This window comes from Ptychodera flava, chromosome 5 (genome assembly GCF_041260155.1).
Source record: "Ptychodera flava strain L36383 chromosome 5, AS_Pfla_20210202, whole genome shotgun sequence".
NCBI classification, from domain to species: domain Eukaryota; kingdom Metazoa; phylum Hemichordata; class Enteropneusta; family Ptychoderidae; genus Ptychodera; species Ptychodera flava.
In genome coordinates, this window is record NC_091932.1 from 38,741,116 (window position 1) to 38,769,097 (window position 27,982).

Here is a 27,982-nt window from a genome sequence, read left to right on the forward strand (position 1 = left end):
TTGGTCTATTTTGGACAAGTCATGACGAAGTGTGCTTTTTTGTCCAATCAGCATCCGGATAATGTACATGCAAAATCTCCCATGATACACAGCAGCAAATTTTTTGATAGAGTGAAAACATGGCGCCGACCACAGAGGTAGGAGTATTTATCTTTTTACACATATTTTGATTCCTTCAAAGCATCTTGCTCATCCAGCAACATTTCGCAGAATATATACGATTCCTACTATGAAATGGTTTCATTAGGAGAGCGAACATCAAATATTCGGCATTCAGCAGAGTCAGTTATCTGTTAAGCACACTGCGTTGTGATCGATGTCAACACCTCAGCACCTGAATTCTGGATTACTGGTGCTATGTAATCGTTCGTTGTTGATGTTTTTTATGTCATTTTGACGCATGTTAATTGCACACATTCAAGATAGCAAGTGTTATGCATTTAAGATAATATTTTATGCATAGTTCTCTTGTCTGTTTGTCACTGCGCGCTACCGTTGCATCAAACGCTCACATCTCTATGACAACCGACCAAGCTATGGTTGAACCGAAACACGATGCGCAAAATGACGTAGTTTAGAAAAATTATCATTTATAATATATAAGATCAAAAAGTAGAATACAGTGTTTTTATCGTGAGAATGTATTAATGTGTAATTTTATGAAATGTTATACATAACATCCGTTTCTAGCGCCATCATAACATTTAATATATTTTCTGACGATTCAGTGATTTTACAAGCAAAGATAGTACATGTAGATACTTCCAAAGAGAAAAAGAAAATCTTTTTACATTTGTGTGTCTCTTGAACTTGTTTCTTTATAGGATGTGGATGAAAAGGGACAAAGAAATACAGTTCATTTTGATACATCAAAGAGAGAGCTATTCACAATACAGAATGGTTTCAAAAACCTTCACAGAAAACTCCGCTCAAACTGGAAAATTGTCTCGTAAGTATGGAGCATTGGCCTTTTTGGACATTTGTATTCAGAAATGTTTCCTCTCACTTCCACTAGTTTAAGAAGGGAAAGTAATTAACATTTAAATGAGAAATTTCATCTTCTTACAGATAGCAATGATTGCAAATGATGTCACTGTTCTCTCTCATTAATATGCATAAATAAATATTTGTCTGCATTTTCCGCATGAACGACGAAAATGAAACCTGCTAGCGTTACAATGGTTACTAAAAGTCACGCTAGTTCGTGGTATTATGGCTCAGACTACAAGCTGCAACAACAGCCGTGCATGCAACAACAAAGTTTGTCCGAATTTTAGGCAGCGTTGTCCGAAAGTCGCGCTTGTGCAGCTATATTTAGTAACAAACCTGAAATCGCGATCAACGCTATTCACCTTACGAATGCGAGATCCATGTTTATATGCATGGTATGTGAAAATTGAAATTGTATGTATTTCCGTCTGTAGTAAAAGAATCACTGGTAATCAGTACCTCATTAGAAACTTTATGTGAAATTTTGCCATGCGTATTACTTTTGTGAACATTTTCAGGGATGTAGAAAAAAGCCGGCAACCAGAAAAAAAAGAAAAAAGCTGTCAGTTAAAATTTGTGAGCTGTAAAAATTAAGTTTTAGTAAAATATCGGGACATTTTGCACAAACTTATATGCATAAACACTACTTGTACCCACCTGTACTTTTATTTTTGCCGCCTGTAACCAAATTTTCTACAGCCATGATTTTGACCTATTTTGAATGAAATCTTAAATAATACCAACACAACACCTATGTTTATGAAAATTGTAGTAAATGTAATTTTATTCAAACATTTTTCTTCCTTCATTGGTGCTTTTGTACTTTGTAGGAGTAAAGAAGAAATTACAGATGCCAGACTAGCATCAGTGAGAGTGTTTGTTATTGCCGGGCCCAGAGAAAAATTTACAGCACCAGAGGTAAGTGGTGTGGTGTTCATTGTCAAACAAAAGGTGGGCAACACATCACTCGAGAGTACTGTATATGCCAGGTGCCATCTGATAATCGGTACAGATTTAGCTCCAGTATTGCTCAATGATGGTTCACTGTTAGCAATTAGTGAGAATAGTGGGCTATATCCTCATTATAGTGGAAATTAGTGCTGGTCTTAGGTTGCCTTTAATAAATACAAACATATCCCCTAAGATAATTTTGAGTCCTACTACAGCTTAGCATTGGCCTAAAATTCTTTACTCTTGCCTCTGTCAATCTCAACATGTATATTCTGTTTTAGAATCACTGGCACTCTTTGTTGTTAATTGCTGGTACCCAGTGTCATCATCACTATTGGAAGTGCTAATGATATCTTTGTAAGTGTAGACTGCTAGACTACAAACCCACAATTTGCAAGACTGGGTAGCACTTGCGATGCCTGTAATTACTAATAAGAACGGAACATTGGCACCCAATTTATGTTATGGGGGACAAAGAATTCTCAGCTTGCCTGTAATAAACATTGCCAATCCAAAGTCATTAAGCATTTCCAATTTCAATACTAAATAAATTTGCATGATGTAGGAATTATTTGTCAGTAGAAGTAGCTGTTCACCACAATCATAACAAATTTTAAAGACCAGCTCTTTTCATGTGGTAAAGTCCACCACTCTGTATTTAATACCGTGTAGATGCTTCCATGCAGTTACTGTAGCTAATTGAGATGATATTCAAACTTTCCTCTCTTCATGTTTGTGACAAATGGTATTTAGCTTAATGAATAACCTATCTGCAACAAGAATGTACGATTGCATGCTGAAGTGTATAATTTCAAGACAAGTTAGTGTAATCTTCAAATAATTAAGAGTAATACAGGGCAAGATCTGACATTGGAGTGCCAAAACATTATGGGAAGTAAGATGTGCTGGTCTTTCCACTTTGATAGAATTGTGAAAGGACCCACTTTTTAAAACTATTAATTCAATTTTTCCACTAGCAATGTAGATGTTTGTAACAGAATGCAGAATGTTGACAGAATCGGATGTGATTACCCATTCCGATTTTGACCATGTCAGTTTTTAACTCCCATAGCCATATGTATATATGGCAATGGAAGCTATTCTTATAGGCTAGGGAAATGTCTGTCTGTATGTATGTCTCTATGTCTCTATGTCTCTATGTCTGTCTGTCAACATCAAAAACTCCAAAACCGCTGTACATTTCATCTTGATATTTGGTGTGTACATGTGATGGGCTGTAGATGAGATTTAGTTCAAATGAAGTTGTCATTGCCAAAAAATATGCAAATTAAGTGAACAAATGTAAAAACATTCAAAATTGAAAAAACTCAATAACCACTGAGCAGATTACATGAAAATTAGCATGTAAGTACTTTGGGCTGACATGAAATGATTGTGCACATCTTTGGTCAGTATCTTGGACTTGCTATTTTTCATGAATTTTTTGTAATTTTCTCCCATTTTTGGTCAAAAAATCTTCTTCTCTGAAACCACAAGTCCGATTGATTTGAAACTTGGTATGGAAGTGCATAGGAGTGCCCTTTCCCAAATTTGGGCAAATCGTGGTGAAATTTGCATAGTTTTAGTTTACACGTCCACAGACTCCATGTATAAGGCAGATCTCCATAGACTCCCATGTATAAGGCCATGAAAAATAAAAATTTAGTTCTCATGGTATTCATATTGCAAAAAGGATGCAGTGACACAATTTTTAGTCCCCACGGATGAAGTCCAGTGGGCTTATAGATTGGGTCATGTCCGTCTGTTCTTCCATCCATGAGTCCATCTGTTTACGCGGATATCTCGGATATTTTGACAAAATGTCATGTGACCTTGATGACATTTGATCTCAAATATACATATTTGTCCATAACTCAGTAACCACAAGTGCTACCACCCTTCATATATGGTATGATGGGACACCTTATGACGCCACATATTGTACCTCATTAATTATGCACATATCTAATTTTAAGCGAGCCAATAGAGCTAGAGGTCTGATTTTTGGTATATAGGGATAACTTAGCAAAACAATTTTTTTGACAAAATGTCACGTGACCTCGGTGACCTTTGACCTCAAATATACATATTTGTCCATAACTCAGTAACCACAAGTGCTACAGCCTTCATGTATGGTATGATGGGACACCTTATGACGCCACATATTGTACCTCATTAATTATGCGCATATCTAATTTTGAGCGAGCCAATAGAGCTAGAGGTCTGATTTTTGGTATATAGGGATAACTTAGCAATACAACTTTTTTGACAAAATGTCACGTGACCTCGGTGACCTTTGACCTCAAATATACATATTTGTCCATAACTCAGTAACCACAAGTGCTACAGCCTTCATGTATGGTATGATGGGACCTTATGACGCCACATATTGTACTTCATTTATTATGCACATATCTAATTTTGAGCGAGCCAATAGAGCTAGAGGGTCTGATTTTTGGTATATAGGGATAACTTAGCAATACAATTATTTTGACAAAATGTCACGTGACCTCGGTGACCTTTGACCTCAAATATACATATTCGTCCATAACTCAGTAACCACAAGTGCAACACCCTTCATATTTGGTATGATTGGACACCTTATGACACCACATACTGTACCTCAATAATTATGCACATATCTCATTCTGAGTTCTTGGCTGGCCAATACTGCTAGAGGTCTGATCTTTTTTCCCGATTTAGAACCATAACTTAGACATGCTCATGTGTTTCAAATTGGGAACAACGACATAGACCTATGTGCCCATAGATCTCAACATATACACTCCAGTGATACTTCTTAACTCTTTTCCTGCCGAGCGCCCTTGTCCGTTATTCCCCAAGTCAGTAGAAAACCGCCCCATAATATGTGCCTGCAAAAGATTGGCTCTCCTGCATGTTATCCTGCCAGGCATTTGGCAGAAATCGCCCATTTTCAGGTAGTTTTAGCCGTACTTATACGTGTTAGACTTCGATAATTTCTACATGCCCGTAGACAGGGGAAGGAGCTCAAGGGTTGCTGCAGAAAAAAATTGAGGTCACCGGCTTTGTTTGCCCCTGGGAGTGCGTCATTTTATTGCCGTTTCATGTTTATTTTTTTGGAAATAAACTCCTTCAGTATTACGCACGTCCGCTAGGCACAAACATCACCTCACTCGTCTGTTAGTCAGAGACCCTGAGGGTCGTGCTAGGGGTGCAGCAGCACCGTCAAACCTGTCCTGTTTCCCCAGGGTAGGGTCAATTGAATACGTACCTCCAACGACTTGGCAGTGTAGCACAAAAACTACGTTTTTGCCGTTGTATTAACGACATGGCTGAGCCATTGAAGCACAGCTTTACGTAGTTTGCCAGCTCAGTTGGGAGTTGGCTTACGAGTGTTACCGTTCATTACTGACTTAATCGAGTGGTCCTCAGTCAGGTACGGGTTTGTACCGACATGGCTTGGGCTGCAGCTAACCAGTGATAACCAGTCACTACCCCAAGTCTTCAGTTCACTTTTGCGATGCACGGGTGCAACGCAATATGCTTCCATTGTTCTAGCCATCGACGTGTCCACATGCTGCAGCCATATTGTACTGCTAGCTGGTTTGCATAACAAAAGCAGTCCCTGCTAAATGCAGCGGTATCCCGTACATGTAGCATATTGACCTCATGTGCCTTTTGAATTCTCTGTACGCAAACAGCGTACGTAGTTACCAATGCATCGGCAAGAGGATACGTTTGCCTGCAAACCAGAGCCAGTACTTCGGACGGTGGAATAAATAAAAAATCCAAAGCTATGTCCATTGAATGGCACGGCCAAGGCAGTGAAGGACGTTGCCTGGCTTGAACTTGCAGAGCTGAAGCCCAGCTTAGTATGTCGGACACCAGTTTGTAATGGTATTTCCGAGTCGTTCATATCCGTTCCATGGGAGGAACAAGTCGAGCCGTCCCGTCAAAAATACGTTCTCATTTTCAGTCACGCACAACTGAATAAGTGACTTTCGTCTCGCACCATCGGCATATCTGCCAAGTCGTTTGCAAGAGGTAGCCTTCTAGATTAGCATTGCCGAGTTGGTCAAGTTCGGCAGCAATCTGTATAGTGCCAGGCAGCCAAGTACGTCCAACTCCGCCAGAAAACGTCACCATGCTATCCTGCCAAGTCCGCTAAAAAGCGGTAAAAAAAAACAGCCCCCCTCGGGTGTGGGGGACTGGCGGACAGGTTTCTGCACCTTTCCCTGTCCTTGGACTCCCTGTGAACCCATTTCGAGAGCAAACGCCGTTCCTCGCCCAAAACCTGTCCTCAAACAACCCCTAGCGTGAGCAAAGGTTTGCTACACGTAGTTCCGTCGACTAGGCAGGAAAGGGGTACCAAAAAGGAGCCCGATTTCCACCGCCTTAGGAGGATAACGGCTGTGGCTGCTCAGCTTCTAGCTACACCGAATTTCAAGCGGATTTTCACCGACTTGGCAGGAAAAGGGTTAATGACACAGTTTCCTGACCCATCAAGACTAATACTCCTATTACAAGTGGGGACTATGTCATTGTAAATGACTTGTTGAGTTAATGGTTGTATCACAGTATTCGATATATCTAATTCTGTATTTTTTCCATTTTATATTCTGAATAAATACATTAAACATATTTCACTGTCTCCAGTACATTACATTTAAGTATTTTCACTTCATGCACTTTATCCCTTTCACACATGTTCAAATATCTGACCAGAGAACAAACACTAAATAGTCCAGGATGGGAGCTACAGTGTCATTGATGTCAGTTTTTAACTTTTGTATGCATTTCTTTGTTTTGTGTAGTTTGATTGCATCAAGAAGTACATAGAGAATGGGGGCAGTGTCTTAGTGTTGATGGGCGAGGGCGGAGAATCAAAATTTGACACAAACATCAACTTTCTCTTAGAAGACTATGGTATCATGGTCAACACTGGTAAGTTCTGCATACAATGGAATGCTGATTGGAAAAGACAGGGGTTACTTGTTCTGATTATTTGAAAAAAAGTATTAGCTTTGACATGCACAGTGTGTGGGAATTTCTTTGAAAAAATGTCCTATGTCTGTCTTCAGGCTTTGTAGCACTGTCACCAGGCTAAGCTCATTAATTGCAGTGCACATGGTATATTTAACCCTTTTCCTGCTAGACAGTATCACTTCCCCATCAGCCAAGTCAGTAAAAAGTGGTATTGAGCCAAAACTTGGCTTGGTCTGTTATAGCATCTTTAGTACAAAAAAATCAAGTTTACAGTATTTATGTTTCCAACAGCTTACAAATTTACAGTATTATGTTAAAATACACCATATGGAATATGTTGTGTTTCATTAATTTCAATCATCTTGACCTGGTGGTGAAATATGGACTTGGCAGGAAAAGGGTTAATATATATTAAATGAGTATCCCGTCATTCATGTTTGGCTTAACCCATTCACAGACATAATATTGTTCAATCCCATTGTTCTCTTTGCAAAGGTTTCCACTACATACATAGGGCTAAAGAAGACCATATAACTAAAGCTGATGAGAGAGTTGATTAAATATAGGCCTAATATACTCATCAATTCATTGCCATTAGTAGAATTTCCTGATTAAATGCAAGATTTGCTTAATGCATTTTGTATGATTAAACCCTGTGAGCGCCAAAATTGGTTTTTGTCACCTTTATAATATAACCAAGTCAATTTTTTTGCAAATTTTGCCAAAATTTTGATCAAAAGCTGTAGCTAATAAAAAGAAATATCCATTTGGTCCAATATTATCATAAATTACAGAAAAAAATCATAAAAGTTGGTAAGATGTTGCAATAAAATTTTGGCGGGAAAAATTACAACACTCAAAGGGTTAAGATAGTAGAATTCAAATCAGTGTATATGTTTGTCAATTGTCCTGTATAGGACACTAAAAGTAGTGGAAATTTTGTGTTTCAACTTTAATTTCATTTCAACAAATGAATTAAACAAGCGTGATTTTCAATATTTGTTCAACAGATGCAGTGGCAAGGACAAGTTATTACAAATATTTCCATCCAAAAGAAGCGCTTATTTCAAATGGGGTACTTAACAGGTAAGTTAATGTTTGTGGAATGAAGCTGTATGCAGAGGTCCTAACTTGACTAAGTGACAAAATGGCAAGAAAAAGTATATGTATCGTTACAAGAACATATCAGTAGTTATAGAAGAATATCAAGAATATGTCACTGAAAAAATCACAATTGCTAGTGGAAAAATAAACTGATTAAACACAAATGACATGGCAATGCATGTATCTGGATGTCAGAGAAGTTTTATACACAAACTGAATCTCAGGAAATATTGACAAGTTAGGAATTTTTCTAAGTACTTGGGTGACTAAATTATGCACTTGTGCTTTTAAAAAGTGCTAAGATGTAGAAAAAAATGTTAGCATAGAGTAACAATTTTACGGAGTAATTCATTGTTTGATTGATTAACAGAGCAATCAGTCAGGCAGCTGGTAAACAAATCCCAGGAACCAATGAAGAGGAAGCCAGTAATGATATGCAGTAAGTGTCATGGCAACAAATATTTTGGGGTACACTTAATAGAGTGTTTTGAAATAGCTAACTTTCTAGGTGGAGTCTGTACATGTGAAGTTGTTACTGGAATCTTGGTGACAAAGTCGAATATGGGCTTTGGAAGCTTTGGAAGTTTTTTCAACGTACATCTCATTTCAGCTTTAATGCAATACAAGTGCAGAGTGTTATAGCATTATTTCCTTGCGAAAATTACTTCTGTTAAATTAGTGTCACTGTGTGCTTCAAAATCAATGAAGTGGTGAAGTCAAAGCTTTCCATTGAAACTATCAACCAGAGCTACCTAGTTCAGTCTCTATCAGCTTCAATGGGACAAAAAATCTCAAAACATGTTATTGAAAAATGCTTGTAATGTAATATAGTATTGCAGATTCAGAAAATATTTTTGAACTATGATATTGAAGACAGGGTATTTGTAAAGATTTAAAATAATGTGGTTTTCTTCCATTGCAGGGCTCTAACATTCCTTTATCCATTTGGTGCAACATTGAATGTAGCCAAGCCAGCATCAGCAGTGCTGTCAACAGGCACCGTGTGTTTTCCACTGAACAGGCCTGTCCTGGCACTTTATTCATCAAAAGTAAGTTATTCAAAGCATATTTTACCAAACTGTAAACCTCGCCTCTTTCCTCTTGCTTTCAATGATGTATTGGACCATAAGACTGGGAAATAGGGGTGCTGTGACATCATCAACATTTATGTGGTTCTCCTTTCTGGAATGTTACTTTTTGTGTTGATAGTCAATTCAATGTTTATCATGTAGTTCATTCAAGAATACGTTGTTGATAGAAAAATTTGATGCAAATCCCATAATTCATTGCAAGCCGTTAATGTGCACAGCCATTGTATACATTTCCACCAAGTGAAAAAGCTAGATACCGGAATCAAACCTTTGAACATTCTTATGGTTGTATCTTTTGAAAAAACTAATTTTGATATGCTTGTAATCGGGAACTGCCTATTGTCAATGTAATATAATATGTCAATGTGATAGAGAAATAACTGTATCATGGTGTGGAATGTATCATAATTTTTATCATAAATTAAATTGTTTTAACATTCATCTGGTGATTGTCTTCCAGTACTCAAAGGGCAAGCTAGCAGTGTTGGGCTCAGTGCATATGTTCAGTGATCAATACCTTGAAAAGGAGGAAAATGCCAAAATCCAAGATGTCATATTCCAGTGGTTGACAACGGATGACATTGTACTCAATGCAATAGATGCTGAAGATCCAGAGGTTTGTATTTAATTGTTTTCTTTTGGACAATACTGAAAATTAGTGGACTCAGTGTTTTGCATTAATCACAGTAAAATTTGGAGCCACTTTCCTCCAGGAAAAATCTTTAGTTTATATCTAAAGGTTTATGTCCATTTATTTTCACTCATGATGTCCTTTGTGGGTTAGAAACTTTTATCTTGTCAAGTTCAATGCCACCATCAGGTCAAGTTTGTTGAAACCAGGGAGGCATAACATGTCCCAGGGCTCGACGTAAGGTCAAATCATCCACTAGCCCGAAGGACTAGTAGCAGTTCATTTTTAGTAGTCCTAAATGAAATCTACTAGTCCTGCTCAAGCAAAGCCAAATGTTGCTCTCATGTTGTAAAGAGGTGTATATATGACCATTCTCATATTTTTTGTCGCAAAGGTTTTTTAAACCCAATAACTAACTTTCATGCAAGACTAGCACATTTGCTTACTGCAAAATGTTTAACTTTGAATCATATATAAACCACAAAAATAACCTGAATGAAATGTCCTGTGTAGGAGGAGAGGTCATGAAAATAGCCTATTGCCATCAAGAATAAAATCAGAGGTAGGGATGAATTTGTTGGAAAATCCTTCATAGCTCCGGTAGTACGCCATTAATTTGCAAAGAACATGTTTGTTCATGCTGGGGACAGATTTGTTTCTCCAGAACTGAAATTCATACAGCCATTCACAAATGTTCCTGTGGAGTGCCTTCATATTTTTGACATATATCACATTTTAAAATTGACCAGCTTGTGGGGAGGACCTCTCATTTGTAATAATGGTTTGTGAAAAATTTTGTTTTTAATAGTAAAAATGATGCATTTTACCATTTCATGTGCTTGTGTCTTTTATGAGTTTTTGCCAGTTACTGGTTACAAAATGTGATTAGCACAAAAATAACCAATGACTCCCAGAAGTGATTGGATACAACAGTTTGATACACCCATTTCATACGTTGTTTATTCACTACTGTTTTAAGGGTCACTTCACTATTATTGCCCCAATAATTTACACTTTTCCACTAAAATGGCAAAACAATAAGTTGCTAGCACCAAGTTATTATCTGTGAGGAATTCCCTCACCTGTACAAGCAGTAGCAACTTGCCATAGCACTGTTTTGGCAAGCTAGATGGCTCTTTTTAAGATCAGCTTCAATTAAGCTAGGGGGTCTTGACTATATATGGAGGTCAGCATGTGGAGGCATTCTAAAGCAGGGTCAAGCTGGCTACGAACTATCGGAGGTGTTGTTTGGGAATGCCCCTGAAGAAATCTTGAGAAAAATCTTCTTTGAAAGGCAAGGATACAGAGTTTGAACGAAATTGTGGGGTTGCTCATGTAACCGATTTTCTATTACCCGACTTTACGAAATAGAATTAGTTGCATAGAATAATTTATTTTGGGTCTGGGGTTTGGCGTTGGCATCTATAAAGTATAGTGTGAAGTAGACAATGTACATGAACAATATATACAACAACGAATTTCAGATTGATGCGCATCTACATATAATTCACAATAAACCTTACAAAAAAAATACAAATAATCCCTCGAAAACATTAATAATTAAGTTCATTCACAAAATTTCATGACATAGCTGGAATTGTGGCAAATAAATATATCCAACCATATAAATTAATTCAAATGCACTTTTCAATTACACGTGGTATGATTTAACTATGCACAAATATTTGCAACAGTGTAAATTCAAATTTGATGCAATACCAAGAAATATACAGAATCTACATTAAGAAGGAGTTTCTCAATATTCCGGTTACTTATTCAGCATACAATGAGTAACTAAATCCCAGAAACTGCATATATTCTCAATTGAAAGTCAAATCAATATAATGAACTTTTCAATTACACGTGGTTTGATTTCAATATGCACAAAATTGGCAACAGTAGAAATTCAAATTTGATGCAATACCAAGAAATATACAGAATTCTACATTAAGAAGGAGTTTCTCAATATTCCGGTTACTTATTCAGCATACAATGAGTAACAAATCCCAGAAACTGCATATATTCTCAATTGAAAGTCAAATCAATATAATGAACTTTTCAATTACACGTGGTTTGATTTCAATATGCACAAAATTGGCAACAGTAGAAATTCAAATTTGATGCAATACCAAGAAATATACAGAATTCTATATTAAGAAGGAGTTTCTCAATATTCCGGTTACTTATTCAGCATACAATGAGTAACTAAATCCAGAAACTGCATATATTCTCAAAAAAAATACTGTATCACGTGAATTGAACACAAAAAAAATATTACAGGCATAAAGAAAATATTCATAACTATAGGAAAATGTTCACGACGACATTAATACAGCACAGGAACAGTCCAAAGGCCGCCTCTTCATACAGGATACTATGATGATTCAGCAATAAACGGTAGACCATATTCACTTCTACAGTTACCATTGATAGTTATCAACACTGACGTCTACCATTACCACGTCCACACTACCGCTCAAACAGCAATACTGACATCGGATAATACCAATATATTCACACTTTTACCATTACCACTTAATACACCATAGCCATACTCAAGTCCGTACACCATCACCATGAATACACAGCAATACTGAAGTCTGCAATTACCATTACTGCTCGCCACTGCCACTCATATACAGCAATAACACTGTCTGTATTCACCATTCAAAGTGCAGGACATTAGAATACAAGGGTCGGCAAATTCATGGCAGTCAAGTTGCAACTCACAGTAAACTCAGTAGGCTCTACATACAGTTTTACACCATATTATTGATACCAGTGTTGCAGCACTTACTTCATAAAATACTGTTCTGTCGGGTCAATAACCACACACGAACATAATTCCACTTGGAGGTAGACGCACGCTGCCGTTGTAGGGCTTCACTCACACCCTGGTTTGGTCACAGTAGCTGCCTGAAGACACCTGTTGATACGTGTCCACTTGAACCCATGCCTTGGAAAGTTCCACTCACGACAAGACAATAGACCAGCTGGTTACACAGGACGCACACTAAACATGCTGCTATCTTCTTCAGGTCCGAGGAGCTTCTTCTCCTCATAGAATAGTCGACTCTCCTTTTATACCCGCACCACCCAATCACAGCTAATTAATCAAATACATCCGCCAATAATTAATTCATTTGAATACCAAGGAAACTTCAAAGTTCTCTCCAACCACTTGAAACCATTTGACTGTTCAGTATACTTGACTTGATTCCAAACATAGTTGTGATCCACTGATGTTCCAATAATGAAATAAGTCCAGAACATCCTCTTTTATTAGGGCCTATATTTGCCTCTTTAGTTTCTGCATAATTAGTTCAGTAATATACATATGGTAAAGGTCACCAAAAAGGTCATCCAGGGTTCGTAAGTCACTGACCGGTTAGAACGCCACCATCGGCCAGAGCATGGATAATTTCATCTTGTTACACTGTCCCCTGGTTGGAGGAAGGTCGTCCCGACCTATACAATTCTTCTCTATCCTCGGCAAGTCTTCTTCGCCATTCAAGTACTCGTTGAGTCTGTCCAATAATCAAGGCTTCCAATTCTGCAAATTTAGTTCTCAAATCTTCACCATTTTGACTCTGGTCCTTCTCACCACATATATGTGCATAAGTTAGTCTGTCTGGAGGTCTTCTTATCCTTGATGATCTCCTTGGTAATTGTATATCACTTTCTTGAACTTCACTTCCCAAGTCAGGTTGCCTGCTTTCCTGCATTTTCTCCACTGTATTACTGGATTCCTCTTCTATTTCCCTTCCTGTATGTAAATTATCCAATTTTGTGTTATCTGTTGAAATTTCCAATTCAGATCCGACTATTCTTGGTATAAACTCTGGTGCCTCTGCTGACATATTACTGGTCAAATCTTTCTGAGAAGTGGCAGTCTGCTGACCATTCTCAATTACTTCTTGCACTGTATCTTGAGTTCTGCTTTTATGTGATTGCTCTTTAGTATCGACTTCTCTGCCTGCCACTGTTGACGGTGAAGTATCTTCTGTCTCTTTGATCAATATTCTATCATCCATATTTGAACTTCCTGTCCACCCTTTCTCAGAAACTCTCTTTTTGGCCTGAAAGTAGTTATCAATGGAACACCACATAATTCATCTTCCTCATCTGTTTCGTCATCTTGTCTTGGTTGTGCTGTTGTCTTCCTCTGGCTAGGTAACACCTGTTTCTTTTCCTCCTGATGCTGTTTTAAAGGTCGTTCTAGATAAGGTATTGGTAGTGAACTACAGGGCAACAAAAGATTCCGATGGAGAGTTCTCTCTTTTCCACTGGGTCCTTCTGACTTGACCACATATACCGGTACATCAGGATGAACTCTTCTGATTACTCTATATCGTTGTGACTCCCATCGGTCAGCAATTTTGTGCTTCCCTCGAATGTTCACATTCTTTACCAGAACAATATCTCCAGGTTCAAGAACTGCATCTCTGACATTCTTGTCATACACCTTCTTATTTCTATCTGCTCTTCCTCTGGCTGCTTCTGTTGCCAACCTGTAAGCTTCTTCTAGTCTGGTTTTCATATCTTCTACATATTGGTCATAATGAACAGGAAACGAGTCTTCTGATTGTAGTCCCATGTAAACATCAATTGGCAATCTTGGATGTCGTCCATACATCAAGAAATAAGGGGCAAAGCCTGTACTATCATTGCGAGTGCAATTATAAGCATGAACCAAAGGTGCGACATACTTTCTCCAGTTAGCCTTCTGTTCTTTGGACAGTGTACCCAACATATCAATTAATGTGCGATTGAACCGTTCACACTGGCCGTTGCCTTGGGGATGATATGGAGTTGTTCTACTCTTCTCAATTCCAGTAAACTCACATAACTGCTTGATGACTTTGGATTCAAAATCTCGCCCCTGATCAGAATGTAGTTTCTTGGGAAACCCATAATGCATGAGAAAGTGTCTGTACAGATGTTCAGCTGTAGTCTTGGCCTTCTGATTGGCTGTAGGAATTGCAACAGCATATCGTGTGAAATGGTCTGTGATCACCAAGATGTTACCAACACCACCTTTACCATCTTCAATTGTCAGATAATCCATACACACTAGTTCCATTGGTTGTGTAGTCTGTATGTTGACAAGTGGAGCTGTTACTTTCTGATTGGTTTGAAGTTTCCGTTTTGTACACCGTTCACATGTCTTTATTTTCTGTTCCACATCCTTTGACATAAATGGCCAGTAGAATCTGTTTCGAAGTAGTTCAAGGGTACGTTCCTGTCCCAAATGACCAACATCATCATGGACTCCCTCAAGTGCTGTTCCTCGGAATTTGCTTGGTAAGACCAATTGATACTGCCATTTCCCATCATATCCCCTCCTTCTTCTGTACAAAACACCTTCACGAAAGCACAGTTTCTTCCACTCTCTCAAACCACTGATTACTGCAGCTGGTTCTTAACTTTCTCAGCTCTTGTGGGTAACTTCTTTTGTTCTATGTACTGATACAACCGTCCAATCTCTGGATCCATTTTCTGCCATTCCTTCCATTCCTGCATTGTCACTGCTGGTAATGTCCGTACCCCTGGAATAGATGGAGGATCCTTTAGTGTTGCTGGAATGGCATATCCAATTCCTTCTATCCAAGCAGACTGACTGATTTGTTGCACTTGAATCATAGCTGTTACCACCTCTGTTGGCAAAGTAGTTGAGATTTCATCACCCTGCTCTATTCTATCCATCATTTGGTTGTCAACAACTTTTCCTGGTGTCTTCTCATGGAGCCTTGATAATCCATCTGCATCTTTGTTTTGTGTTCCTGGTCTATAGACCAAACTGAAATGATATGTTGCCAGAGCTGCCAACCATCGGTGGCCTGTAGCATCGAGTTTGGCAGAAGTATTGACATATGTTAATGGATTGTTGTCGGTTACCACAACAAACTTGTTACCATAAAGGTAGTCATGGAATTTCTCAGTCACAGCCCATTTCAGAGCCAAAAACTCTAACTTATGAGCTGGATAATTCTTCTCACTCCTTGACAGACTACGGCTTGCATACATAATTACTCTCTTCTCCTTCTTCTCTCCTTGGTAAAGGATAGCACCTAATCCTGCAAAACTTGCATCAATGTGTACTTCAAATGGCTTACTATAGTCTGCATATGCCAAGATAGGAGGTTTGGTCAGGTGTTCAATGACTGTGTCAAATGCCCTCTGATGTATCTCTGTCCATTTGAACTTTGGGACCAGTTTACCAGAGTGTACTTTTCCTCGTCTTCTAGACTTTGGCAGCATTCCTTGTGTGAGTTCATTCAGTGGCTTGACAATGTTGGCGTATCCTTTAACAAATCTCCGATAATAACCTGCAAATCCAAGGAACTTCTTTACTTCCACAGCATTAGTCGGTACTTTCCAGTCTTTTAAGGTCTTGATTTTATCTGGATCAGTTTCTATCCCATGTTCAGAGACTACATGTCCCAAGTATTTTACACGTTGTCTGAAGAGTTGACACTTTTTAGCCTTAAGTTTGAGACCTTTCTCTTCCAGTCGATCCAACACCATTGCTAACCTTTCTTTGTGCTCCTCAAAGGTTTTGGAGAATATGATGATATCATCCAGGTACACCAAGCATACATTGTAAACCATATCTCCCAAACACTTCTCCATACATCGTTGGAATGTAGCAGGACTTCCAGTTAAGCCCATTGGCATGGTTGTACACTCCCAGAAACCCATTGGTGTCACAAATGCTGTTTTCTCGATATCTTCTTCTGCCATTTCTATCTGCCAGTACCCGGATTTCAAATCTAATGATGAAAACCACTTAGCGTTACTCAGGGCATCCAGACTCTCATCTATTCGTGGGAGAGCATAAGAGTCCCGAATTGTACGCAGATTAATCTTCCTGTAATCAATACATAATCTGGTACTTCCATCCTTCTTGGTTACCACCACTATTGGCGCTGCCCATGGACTGTGGGATTCACGAATAACACCACTTCCTGCATACCTTTTAATACTTGACGTACTTCTTCATACATGGCAGGAGGAATTCGCCTAAAGCGCTCCTTGATTGGTTCGTTGTTTGTAAGCCGGATTCTGTGTTTCTCTTCTGTACATCTGCCAAGATCATGTTCATGCAATGAGAAAGCAGCTTTCTTTTGAAGTAGCAATTCGTGCACTTGTCTCAGCTGTTCATCATCAATTGGAGATTCTGACATGTCAAACTCTACATTTTCAGCAACAGGAATCTGTCTTCTATCTTTGACTTTTTCTTCCATTTTATTCTCATTCCTAAGTTTGTCTTTTAGTGCAGCTTCGCAAGGATGTTCATCTGGTTGCCCTAACCAGGTTACAGATTGGACTTTGGCAATAATTTCACCTGGACAGATGATCACTGGTTTTGTTGATACATTTTTGTAGGCAGACAGGTACTTTGGATTTCTCACGTTGACACTTGAGAATTGTCACCATAGGACTAGTTGCCACTTGACTTTGTGTCAGATTATTGCTTTCGACAGATACCACATATTGATCTCCAACTGGACCTCTCTTTGCACGTGCCCAGATGGTTGTTGCATGTCCCGGTTCTATTTGAAGTGGATGACGTAGTAAAGCTTTGACATGTCCAAGGTTACCTTTAGGACCAACAAATCTATCTCGATCATTCAACTTCTTGAAAACACCTTCACCAATTGCAGATATTCTCATACATCTTCCCCTTTTCTGGTTTCTGTCTTTGACCATTCCTCTGGGAAAAAGTTCCAACATGTTTGTCCCAACAAGGATTGGTACCTGAGTATTGTACTCATTACTGGGAACAACTAGTGCTGGAATGATATATTCACTGTCATCACCAAAAACCTCAGCAGAAAAGGACATTACTGTTTCCACAATCCCAATAAACGGTATCGGTAGATCATTTGCTCCTTTTATCATCAAGGTGTCCTCTGCATCTTGCATCGGAATTTGAGATAAGTGTTGGTCATAGAAGTCCTTGCTGATAGTGGTGACTTGTGATCCTGTATCTATGAGACATGAACTTTCAATACCATCAATGAATATCTTTGCTTCCAATGCACTGCCAATCAATCCAACTTTCTTTGGTTGTAACTGGAGTGATTTCCGCCAACTCTACTGTCGTAAATTGCACTCATGTTGATATGGGCTGATGAAGGTTTCTCATTCTCATCACCATCCTGGTGTTCCTTTCTCATATAATCATTGCTGAACCTTTGTTTTTCCTTGTCTTTTGCAATTTCTTGCAATGTGTCCTTCTTTTCCACACTTGTAACAGATGAGAGGTTTTTCCCTGTGGTCTTGATCTTGACTTCTCTCCTCGAAACTGCTCATGTTCTAGCCTTTGCACCCGCTCATTAGTTCTCTTCACTTCCATTTCCAAAGATTGCAAAGATGCTGTTTGCGCTTTTACTGTTTCTGCAAGTCCTTGTATTCCTTCAACTGTCAATGTCATCATTTTCATAGTTTGGGTCAGTTGGTTTTCTCCTCTTTCCTGCTGATCTGTTTCTGCTGACTTTGTAACTTGCTGTGTCCTCCCAGATAACTGTCGTTTCATCTTTGGATTACCAATTCTCTCTTTTGTTTCTTGCTCAATATTTCTCGCAAAGTGTAGTAGTTTGTCGAAACTGACGCCAACCCTCATCTCGGATCGAAGAACATCATGTACTCTATCATCCCGCAGACCACGCCAAAACACAGTCTTTAGAGTTTCATCTATTACGTTTTGATGAATACCACCTCGCCTTCTGACTGTATGAATCTCAGCTTCAAGTCGATTACCATATTGTGCAACAGTTTCACCCTCTCGCTGTTGGTTGTTGCTGTAGAATTTTTCAAGTAACATCGCTCCAGTTTCAACCTCACCAAAGCTAATTTCTAATTTCTCTAGGATCTGTTCAAATGTGGCATCTTTAGGCAGATTCATTATCATTTTAGCTGCTGAACCCTTCAGAGACTTCCTTACAGCTTGTTTAACCACTGTCTGTCTATATGTAGGATCCTGTCGCAAACAGTCAACTTCATATTTCCAGGTTTCAAAGTCTGTGTCACCTTTTCGATCAGGATCGCCCGAAAAAGTTGCTAACTTTGGAGGTTGGTACCATGACATTGGTGTTTCCTGCAAATTACTACCACCCATGTTGTTAGTCTGGTTTACATCAGGACGTTGTCCACGTTGCTCACTACTTTGATACTCGTCAGTACTTGTTTCAAACGAAAGTCGTTGAAGTTCACGTTTCATAGCTGCAGCCTCTGCTCTAAGTCTTTCTTGTTTCTGCACCAACTCTCTCATTCTAACCACTTCTAACTCCTGTTGTTTAATGGACTGTTCCATCTCCCTTAACCCAACTTCTGCAGAAGCTATTGTATTTCTTTTCTTAAGCTGTTCCTCTGCTTCAGTTAACCACTTTGGTGTCGTATCTAATGAAGTGAGCCGCCTTCTTAACTGGCCACGTCCCCGTCCAACACCCTTTTCAATACCACTTGATTCAGCTAAAACTTTGGAACCACTAAGGCCAGTCAGTGTACCAGAGGTTTCTAGGTCAACTACCAAATGTTCAACCTCATCGATCAACCCATGTTCTGGTATTCCACCTTCAGCCATTTTTCACACTACTATTTGATCAAGTACCTATTCACTTAAATAAGATAAATTCTAAAGAAAAAATAGTTAGAAAGTCTTTTCATACATACTACTTTGAGTTACATGCAAATCTCAATAGTCAATAAACTCTATGGCAACACAATTTACTGGTACAAAAATACAATATACAAAATGAAATATGCTTGCTCCTAACCAACACAAATTCTCTTTTGTTCTCCAAATACCCCAGGCCCCACGTTGGGCGCCAAATATGTAACCGATTTTCTATTACCCGACTTACGAAATAGAATTAGTTGCATAGAATAATTTATTTTGGGTCTGGGGTTTGGCGTTGGCATCTATAAAGTATAGTGTGAAGTAGACAATGTACATGAACAATATATACAACAAACGAATTTCAGATTTTGATGCGCATCTACATATAATTCACAATAAACCTTACAAAAAAAAATACAAATAATCCCTCGAAAACATTTAATAATTAAGTTCATTCACAAAATTTCATGACATAGCTGGAATTGTGGCAAATAAATATATCCAACCATATAAATTAATTCAAATGCACTTTTCAATTACACGTGGTATGATTTAACTATGCACAAATATTTTGCAACAGTGTAAATTCAAATTTGATGCAATACCAAGAAATATACAGAATTCTATATTAAGAAGGAGTTTCTCAATATTCCGGTTACTTATTCAGCATACAATGAGTAACTAAATCCCAGAAACTGCATATATTCTCAATTGAAAGTCAAATCAATATAATGAACTTTTCAATTACACGTGGTTTGATTTCAATATGCACAAAATTGGCAACAGTAGAAATTCAAATTTGATGCAATACCAAGAAATATACAGAATTCTACATTAAGAAGGAGTTTCTCAATATTCCGGTTACTTATTCAGCATACAATGAGTAACTAAATCCCAGAAACTGCATATATTCTCAATTGAAAGTCAAATCAATATAATGAACTTTTCAATTACACGTGGTTTGATTTCAATATGCACAAAATTGGCAACAGTAGAAATTCAAATTTGATGCAATACCAAGAAATATACAGAATTCTACATTAAGAAGGAGTTTCTCAATATTCCGGTTACTTATTCAGCATACAATGAGTAACTAAATCCCAGAAACTGCATATATTCTCAAAAAAAATACTGTATCACGTGAATTGAACACAAAAAAAATATTACAGGCATAAAGAAAATATCATAACTATAGGAAAATGTTCACGACGACATTAATACAGCACAGGAACAGTCCAAAGGCCGCCTCTTCATACAGGATACTATGATGATTCAGCAATAAACGGTAGACCATATTCACTTCTACAGTTACCATTGATAGTTATCAACACTGACGTCTACCATTACCACGTCCACACTACCGCTCAAACAGCAATACTGACATCGGATAATACCAATAGTATTCACACTTTTACCATTACCACTTAATACACCATAGCCATACTCAAGTCCGTACACCATCACCATGAATACACAGCAATACTGAAGTCTGCAATTACCATTTACTGCTCGCCACTGCCACTCATATACAGCAATAACACTGTCTGTATTCACCATTCAAAGTGCAGGACATTAGAATACAAGGGTCGGCAAATTCATGGCAGTCAAGTTGCAACTCACAGTAAACTCAGTAGGCTCTACATACAGTTTTACACCATATTATTGATACCAGTGTTGCAGCACTTACTTCATAAAATACTGTTCTGTCGGGTCAATAACCACACACGAACATAATTCCACTTGGAGGTAGACGCACGCTGCCGTTGTAGGGCTTCACTCACACCCTGGTTTGGTCACAGTAGCTGCCTGAAGACACCTGTTGATACGTGTCCACTTGAACCCATGCCTTGGAAAGTTCCACTCACGACAAGACAATAGACCAGCTGGTTACACAGGACGCACACTAAACATGCTGCTATCTTCTTCAGGTCCGAGGAGCTTCTTCTCCTCATAGAATAGTAGACTCTCCTTTTATACTCGCACCACCCAATCACAGCTAATTAATCAAATACATCCGCCAATAATTAATTCATTTGAATACCAAGGAAACTTCAAAGTTCTCTCCAACCACTTGAAACCATTTGACTGTTCAGTATACTTGACTTGATTCCAAACATAGTTGTGATCCACTGATGTTCCAATAATGAAATAAGTCCAGAACATCCTCTTTTATTAGGGCCTATATTTGCCTCTTTAGTTTCTGCATAATTAGTTCAGTAATATACATATAGTAAAGGTCACCAAAAAGGTCATCCAGGTTCGTAATCACTGACCGGTTAGAACGCCACCATCGGCCAGAGCATGGATAATTTCATCTTGTTACACTCATGTTTTTAGGTGAAGTGATGAGCTTCAAGCAAACCAAAATACACGACGTGCAGACAATTCCGTTTGATGCTCAGCGTTGCATTGAGCCATGTTTCCCGGGGCCATGTTACTGGCATGTACAGTACAATTTGATTCTCCGTAGCAGGTAAACTGTTTCATTTTAAGTTGGTGATCAATAAAGTTTGCTTCACTGTTTCACTGTCCAATTTGTTTGGGTAAAAGTTAGTTTATTTTTATATAAAATGATCGAGGCTTGGTTCATTCTTATCGTATGAGTGGCCCGGCGTAAGCGATAAACTTTCCTGGACAGCTACGGAACTTGAAAATTGCACTAGTCCGCAGGACTACCTCCGAAGACATTTTTACTAGTCCTCTTGAAAATTTACTAGCCTCGGGCTAGTGGGCTAGCGCTTATGTCGAGCCCTGTGTCCCATATGTTGCATTTTAACAAAACCTTGAACATATGAAAACAGAGATACTGTAAACATTTGTTCTTACTAATGCTGCTATAACATACCATGTCAAGCAGGTAAAAATATGTATAGGTTTTTGCTCAGTATGACTTTTACTGACTGGCATATGTCTGGCTGTGTAACCCATTAGCGGTTCATTGTGGCTTGTCTAATGGACTCAGTGGCTACTTTCCATAATGAAAATAATTCTGACAATAAAATTTCAGGAAGTAACTTTGGCCTGTTCTTTGTTAACTGGACAATAGCTGTAATGTTTGACAATATTGTCATTGTTTCTGTTCTATAAAACGAATACCCTTTCTCATTCTTCTTGGTACAGTGTGATAATACGAAGTAATTAGCTGTATAAACATAGAACATTGTGTATAGTATGCATTGTTATTGTCGGCAAATGAATTCTAGTTGGGACTAAATTTCAGTCATCAACAGTCATTTCAGACATTACACACATACAGGCTGTGCATTTCATGAATGAATGATTTTTGTAGCAGAATGAAAAACAAGATTCAACAACTTAAAATTCTGGAAACTACACCAAAAAGTCAGAGCTAAATGAGCTCAATTATGTTTCGAGAAGTATCATTATCTTCTTGATTTTTCATTGAGTTAATCTATTTTGATTTTCAGATCACTGATTACAACATGTTGCCTGACACAGCAAAATTAGCTGAACGATTACGTGTGTGTCTCCAGGAGAGTGATGACAGTCCCAGAGATTTCACCAGCTTATTCAACAGCTCCCTCTATAAAATGGACACCAGTGTTGTTCCAAAGGTCATCAAGTGAGTCATTGTCAATATTCCCATGGCAGTCTCTGGGCTGCAGTTTTACTGGTCGCTTCACTTGCATAGAAACTTATGGGACAGACAACGGATTATCAATTTCAAATGGTGGTTGATGTGATTTCAATTTGAATGCAGTGTTGGCGCTAGGAATTTTTTCATTGTAGCCACAGTCTGTTAGTGTGGCTAAAATGATCAAATTTTTTTTAGCCATAAGCAATTTTTATTAGCCACATTCAACAAATCAATTTCACATACAAATTGCACAAACTCTATTTTCAATAACGTTTATACTTTATTATCCACATGTTGGGCCAGGGCTGTTGTACATACTTTAAGGATTCCTCGACAGATAAACTGCTGAGCAAATTTTCTGCTAATTTTATAGCAGCATACAATAAGGACCAGGAGCACAGTAAAACTCCAGTTCCTTTGTGAAAGTTGTCTGTCCTTCAATTAAAAAATATTTATTAAACAAAAATTGGTCTTAACTCCGTTCAGATGTATATTTCATGAGTGCTGGTGAATAAATTGACCCCTCTCTTTATAGACAGGGACAAACAAACTTCTGTGTATTTTTAACTTTTATTATGACACAAACAACAAAGAGAGTTCTTGGAACAAAACTTGCACAACATGTCATGAAAAAATCATCAAAGTCTAATCATTGGCCATGACTGTTCCTCTCTTTTATTTTTTATATCATTTAAAAACTGCTGTATATACCAATATTTGGTGATCTGGATAAAATTACAGTGATTGCCTGACTATGCAAAGCATTATCCATAAAGTATCAAAGAAAACTATTGGTATTAAAAAATTGCTTAGGTTTTGAAAATTAATTAAATTCGCAAACTCAGTGAAAAATCAAAAGAGCAGTTCGTCAATATGACAAATCTAGGATCAACCGACTCATCTGCAGTCTCACATTTTATACTTCCATGCACAGACAAAAACCTTGATGTAATTTGTTCAACCATGGTCTAGACCGTGGTTCGTCTGTCTTTGTTCTCTTCTCGGTGGTTTGCTTATTTCTTTTTTTTGTAAATTAGACGGTATTTTAAACTTAGTTTCTTTCCCAGCTGAGAACAATCAATAAACTATTTTGTCGCAGCCCGCAAGCCGCATCGTACCCTGCATTCGTAACGTATTTGCATTGTTTGGGTGTCTCGAAACTACCCAAACAGTACATGGACTGGAGTATACAAACTGGGGATCTTGAAACTTTTTCGCGCATGCTCATTTTAGCTCTGGTCAAACTACAACGCCATCACTTCTGTCTGTCAGTTGCATGCTCAGGAACTCTGCCGATCATCGTTGACGTACGACAGAGCAACGAATTATTTTTTTCCAAAGGCTAGATATTTAAATGACTGAATATTTTGATAATCTGACCGATCTAAGGGTTATTTTGATACGTTAAAAGTGACAGAACCGGCGTGATTAACGATGGTGCACGCTGTTTGGAAACGTTGTGCTGCTATGCTGGCCGGCGTGAATGCTTGCACCCTGACGCGACGTACGTGGTCAAATGTTTCGCACGATGCTTGCAGCGTTCATGCTGGAAAATTTGGATTGCGGAAAATAACGTACACTTATTTAGAAAAACGATTAGGTGTTAGAATAGTTGGCTACATTAATAATCCAGTACATATTTTGGATCGATCATAATGATGAACACCCGTATGTCGAAATTCTTGGTCGTTTGGGAGTCGGTCTGGGATCGCAGGACTGACGTGACTTTCGAAGACGTCTAAGGACAATGATCCCAACACGGCACCCGGTCACGAGCTTTCGCCACGCATGGCGAAGGCGTAGCAATTTTTTTTCGCCACATCGGACATTTATTCGCAATTTGCGACTGTGGCGAATGTTAGCGCGAACCCTGGAATGCCTTCACTCTTCTGCATTGAAGACATGCTACAGTCATACTGTGGCAAAAGAAGTCACTATCCTCTATATTTGTTGGCATTTTCATCGTTTGAAGATTTCTCTCTCAATGCTTAGTTCTCAGTTTTGAAAAAGAAATTACCTAGAGTGGATGAACTTTGACTGAAAACAATCTTATAGATTTCTTTAGTAATTCATCTAGAGGACTTTTAATATTTGTCAGTATAATTGTGTCTTTGGTAAAAATCTTTCAATTCCACACTGTGTGATATTAGCATATTTTATTATCTTATTTCAGGGCATATGAATTACTTGGTGTGAAACATGAACCATTAACCCTGATCCAGCCACAGTTTGAAACGCCATTACCACCTCTCCAACCTGCTGTAAGTACTCCGTCATTCAGTGTCATGTTTTCATTCCATTGTTCTACTCTCAGTGCTTCATTTCCTCTATTCTGACTGTCAAATTCCCACCAAGATGACATAGTTACTCTATATTTATTTATGACAGGTATTTCCTCCATCGTTCAGGGAACTTCCCCCTCCAGCTCTTGATCTCTTTGACTTTGATGAACAGTTCTCATCGGAGAAGGTTCGACTTGCCCAGATCACCAACAAATGTAAGTATTATCTGCATTTTCTCTGTTGAACAGTACTTATAGGTTTCCTCAGTAAAGCCCAGAATGTGCATTAGCTGTACATATTTTGTTCAATATCTGGTTGATTTTGATGTCTATATTACTGTTAGTGTTACTGCAGACTATAAACCAACCATTTAGCTACCTTTATCAAGACTTTAACATTTATCCTACCAGGTTCATATGCCACCATCAGGTCATGTTTGTGAAAAATAATGAAGCATGAAAGATTCCATATGTTGCATTGTAACAAAAACTTGAATATTGCAAGGCCCCTGAATACCTAGATACTGTAAATTTGATATTTACTGACTTAATCTGTTAATTTATTTATTTATTTATTTATTTATTTATTTATTTATTTATTCAGCTTTGACATAAAGTCAGGATGAGTCGCACAGGTGACTAACACCTATACAAAAACAACATACCATACCAAGTAATTCAAAATACACATGTATTTGGCTCTCTTCCACTTTCTACTGACTCGGCTGATTAGGTAGTGATACTGTGTGGCAGGATTAGGGTTGGAGTGCATCTTTCAAGGTCCAACTCAGAGAAGTTTATCATGGAAACCACTAGATTTTCCTGTCACCAAACATTGTGACATTTTCATTGCTAGTTGTAGGTTTGCAGTGTCCCCTCTAACTTACAATATTTTGAACTGTTTTGAGTCGTTTTAGGATTTTCTAAGAGGTTCTTTTCATTAAACTTGTACCAGTACATGTAACAGTCAGTGGTGCCTGAATTAGTTCAGAGCGCACCATTGTTGTAGACAATCTACCGTAGAACTGTGTAATTCACCTCAGCAACAATCGTTGGACATGAATCAGCCTGATATGCACAAAAACCATGAAGTGTTTGCTTGGTAGGTTTTTGCTGAGAAACAAGTTTTTTCTTGGTTTTATCTCATCTACACATAGTTGTCACATTGAAAAAGTCGCAAAAAGCTCCAGTACAATTTCAATTTTGTTGTTTTTGGTTTGCAGGTACCGACGATGACTTGGAATACTATGTCCGTGAATGCGGTGAAATCCTTGGCGTGACCACCAAACTACCTGCAGACAGTCGGGATGCTAAACACATCCTTGAATACATCTTTGCACAGGTCGTAGAGTTCAAGAAACTCAACCAGGTCAGTTGACATCACAGAAATTTTCACTATGGGCAAAACGCTGTCAATGGCTATCCACACAGACAGATACAAAGAAATTTTATCCAGTATTTATGATTTTCTCTCAGTCCATATTCAAAATGAATTAGTGTCAACATGGAATCATAACAATCAGTATGATGACCACTGTAACATCTACATTTGATATCTAAAAAAAATTATAAGTTTTACCACTGAAGTCTGCCTTTCTTGCATATCTTGTAGGATCAAGACTTAGATGTGAATGAAGGCCCAGAATATTGACAGATGAAGGAATCTATGAAGCTGTTACACCGGCATAGTGTAAATATGAAGCTGTGTACATATGAATTACAGACTTTATAAAAGACCATTTTGTACCTTGTCCTACATTACTTAGAAAATTTCCACAATTTTGTGAAACATTCCCTGAGCTGTACTTCTTAACTGGGCTGTGTGTAAAATTCCCACATTGCATCTTAGTAAATCTCTCCATTGTTGAAACCTGTTCTGTAGGATTCAGTGAAGAGCTAGGGAAATGCAGATATTATTTATGATGTTTAACCAGATCAGGAGATACAGTCTGGTGTGTAAATATTGATGAGTGGCAAAATTTACACCAAGGTATGGTGTATTGCATAGAGCAGTACCATTGTAAATTGCTGTGTAAGCTTATCTAGATTTTTGTCCTGTATTTTACATTAGAGATTTCTCCCAGAAGTCAAATGGGGCTATCAAAAGTGGCAGTTTTACTCAAACATGTCTCACAGTTTGTTTTTCACAGTTGATGCAATACATTTATGATGATTAAATACAGTTTTATGTACCTGCCCCCTTATGTACCTTCCTTAGATTGAGTCACAAAATTATAATCTGTCGGACAGAGAATTATTTATGCTTCATCCCTTCCACTAAAATTTTGTTGCCCTTTCAATGACCAAAACTTTAATCTACCAAGCTGTGCATGACTGTGCAACAGTGACCATCAGACTGTCACATCACCAACATTCACAACTTACCAGAGTTTTAAACAGTTTTGTTTTTGTCCTTTTTACACCACTCTTGTCAATAAAACAAACTACCTTTTATTAACCAACAGACATTTCTATGTAAAATTTTATAAATATTTCACAGTCTCAGTTTTTGAAAAGAGACAGGTTGACGTATCAGTGTATGTGAGCCATAGCATGGCTGCAATTCTGCAATCATCATTGGAGACATTTGAAATGAAACAGAGACACTTTGCCATCTTATCTTTCATGTTGCAGATAGTTTTAAGTCTCATATCATGTACAATTAGTGATGTGCCTGTTTTCCATTGTATTTGTAAATAAACTTCGCTTGAGAACACCAACCTTTTCAATGTTGTTGTTATGT

The 27,982-nt window shown here is 38.1% G+C and overlaps 2 protein-coding genes across 3 annotated transcripts in view; one reads left to right on the top strand and one right to left on the bottom strand.

Moving 5' to 3' along the window:
* LOC139133861 (intraflagellar transport protein 52 homolog) lies at nucleotides 1-27,959 on the top strand. Its single transcript, XM_070700629.1, has 13 exons — nucleotides 1-137; nucleotides 825-949; nucleotides 1,821-1,908; nucleotides 6,738-6,867; nucleotides 7,920-7,995; nucleotides 8,384-8,452; nucleotides 8,936-9,062; nucleotides 9,565-9,720; nucleotides 22,789-22,943; nucleotides 25,132-25,219; nucleotides 25,347-25,455; nucleotides 26,463-26,608; nucleotides 26,852-27,959. Exons 1-13 carry the CDS (start codon nucleotides 120-122, stop codon nucleotides 26,888-26,890), a joined length of 1,326 nt encoding a protein of 441 aa, XP_070556730.1. The 5' UTR covers nucleotides 1-119; the 3' UTR covers nucleotides 26,891-27,959.
* LOC139133860 (serine/threonine-protein kinase Sgk3-like) overlaps nucleotides 1-27,982 on the bottom strand; it is a 56,885-nt gene that overhangs the window by 27,746 nt on the left and 1,157 nt on the right. The gene's annotated exons all lie outside the window — the stretch shown is intronic.

What these genes read in the sequence shown, in the direction of transcription:
- LOC139133861 (XM_070700629.1), top strand. An exon ending in GAAGCCAGTAATGATATGCA is followed by an intron (nt 8,453 to 8,935) that starts GTAAGTGTCATG and finishes CTTCCATTGCAG; the next exon opens with GGCTCTAACATTCCTTTATC. An exon ending in TGCCCAGATCACCAACAAAT is followed by an intron (nt 25,456 to 26,462) that starts GTAAGTATTATC and finishes TTTGGTTTGCAG; the next exon opens with GTACCGACGATGACTTGGAA.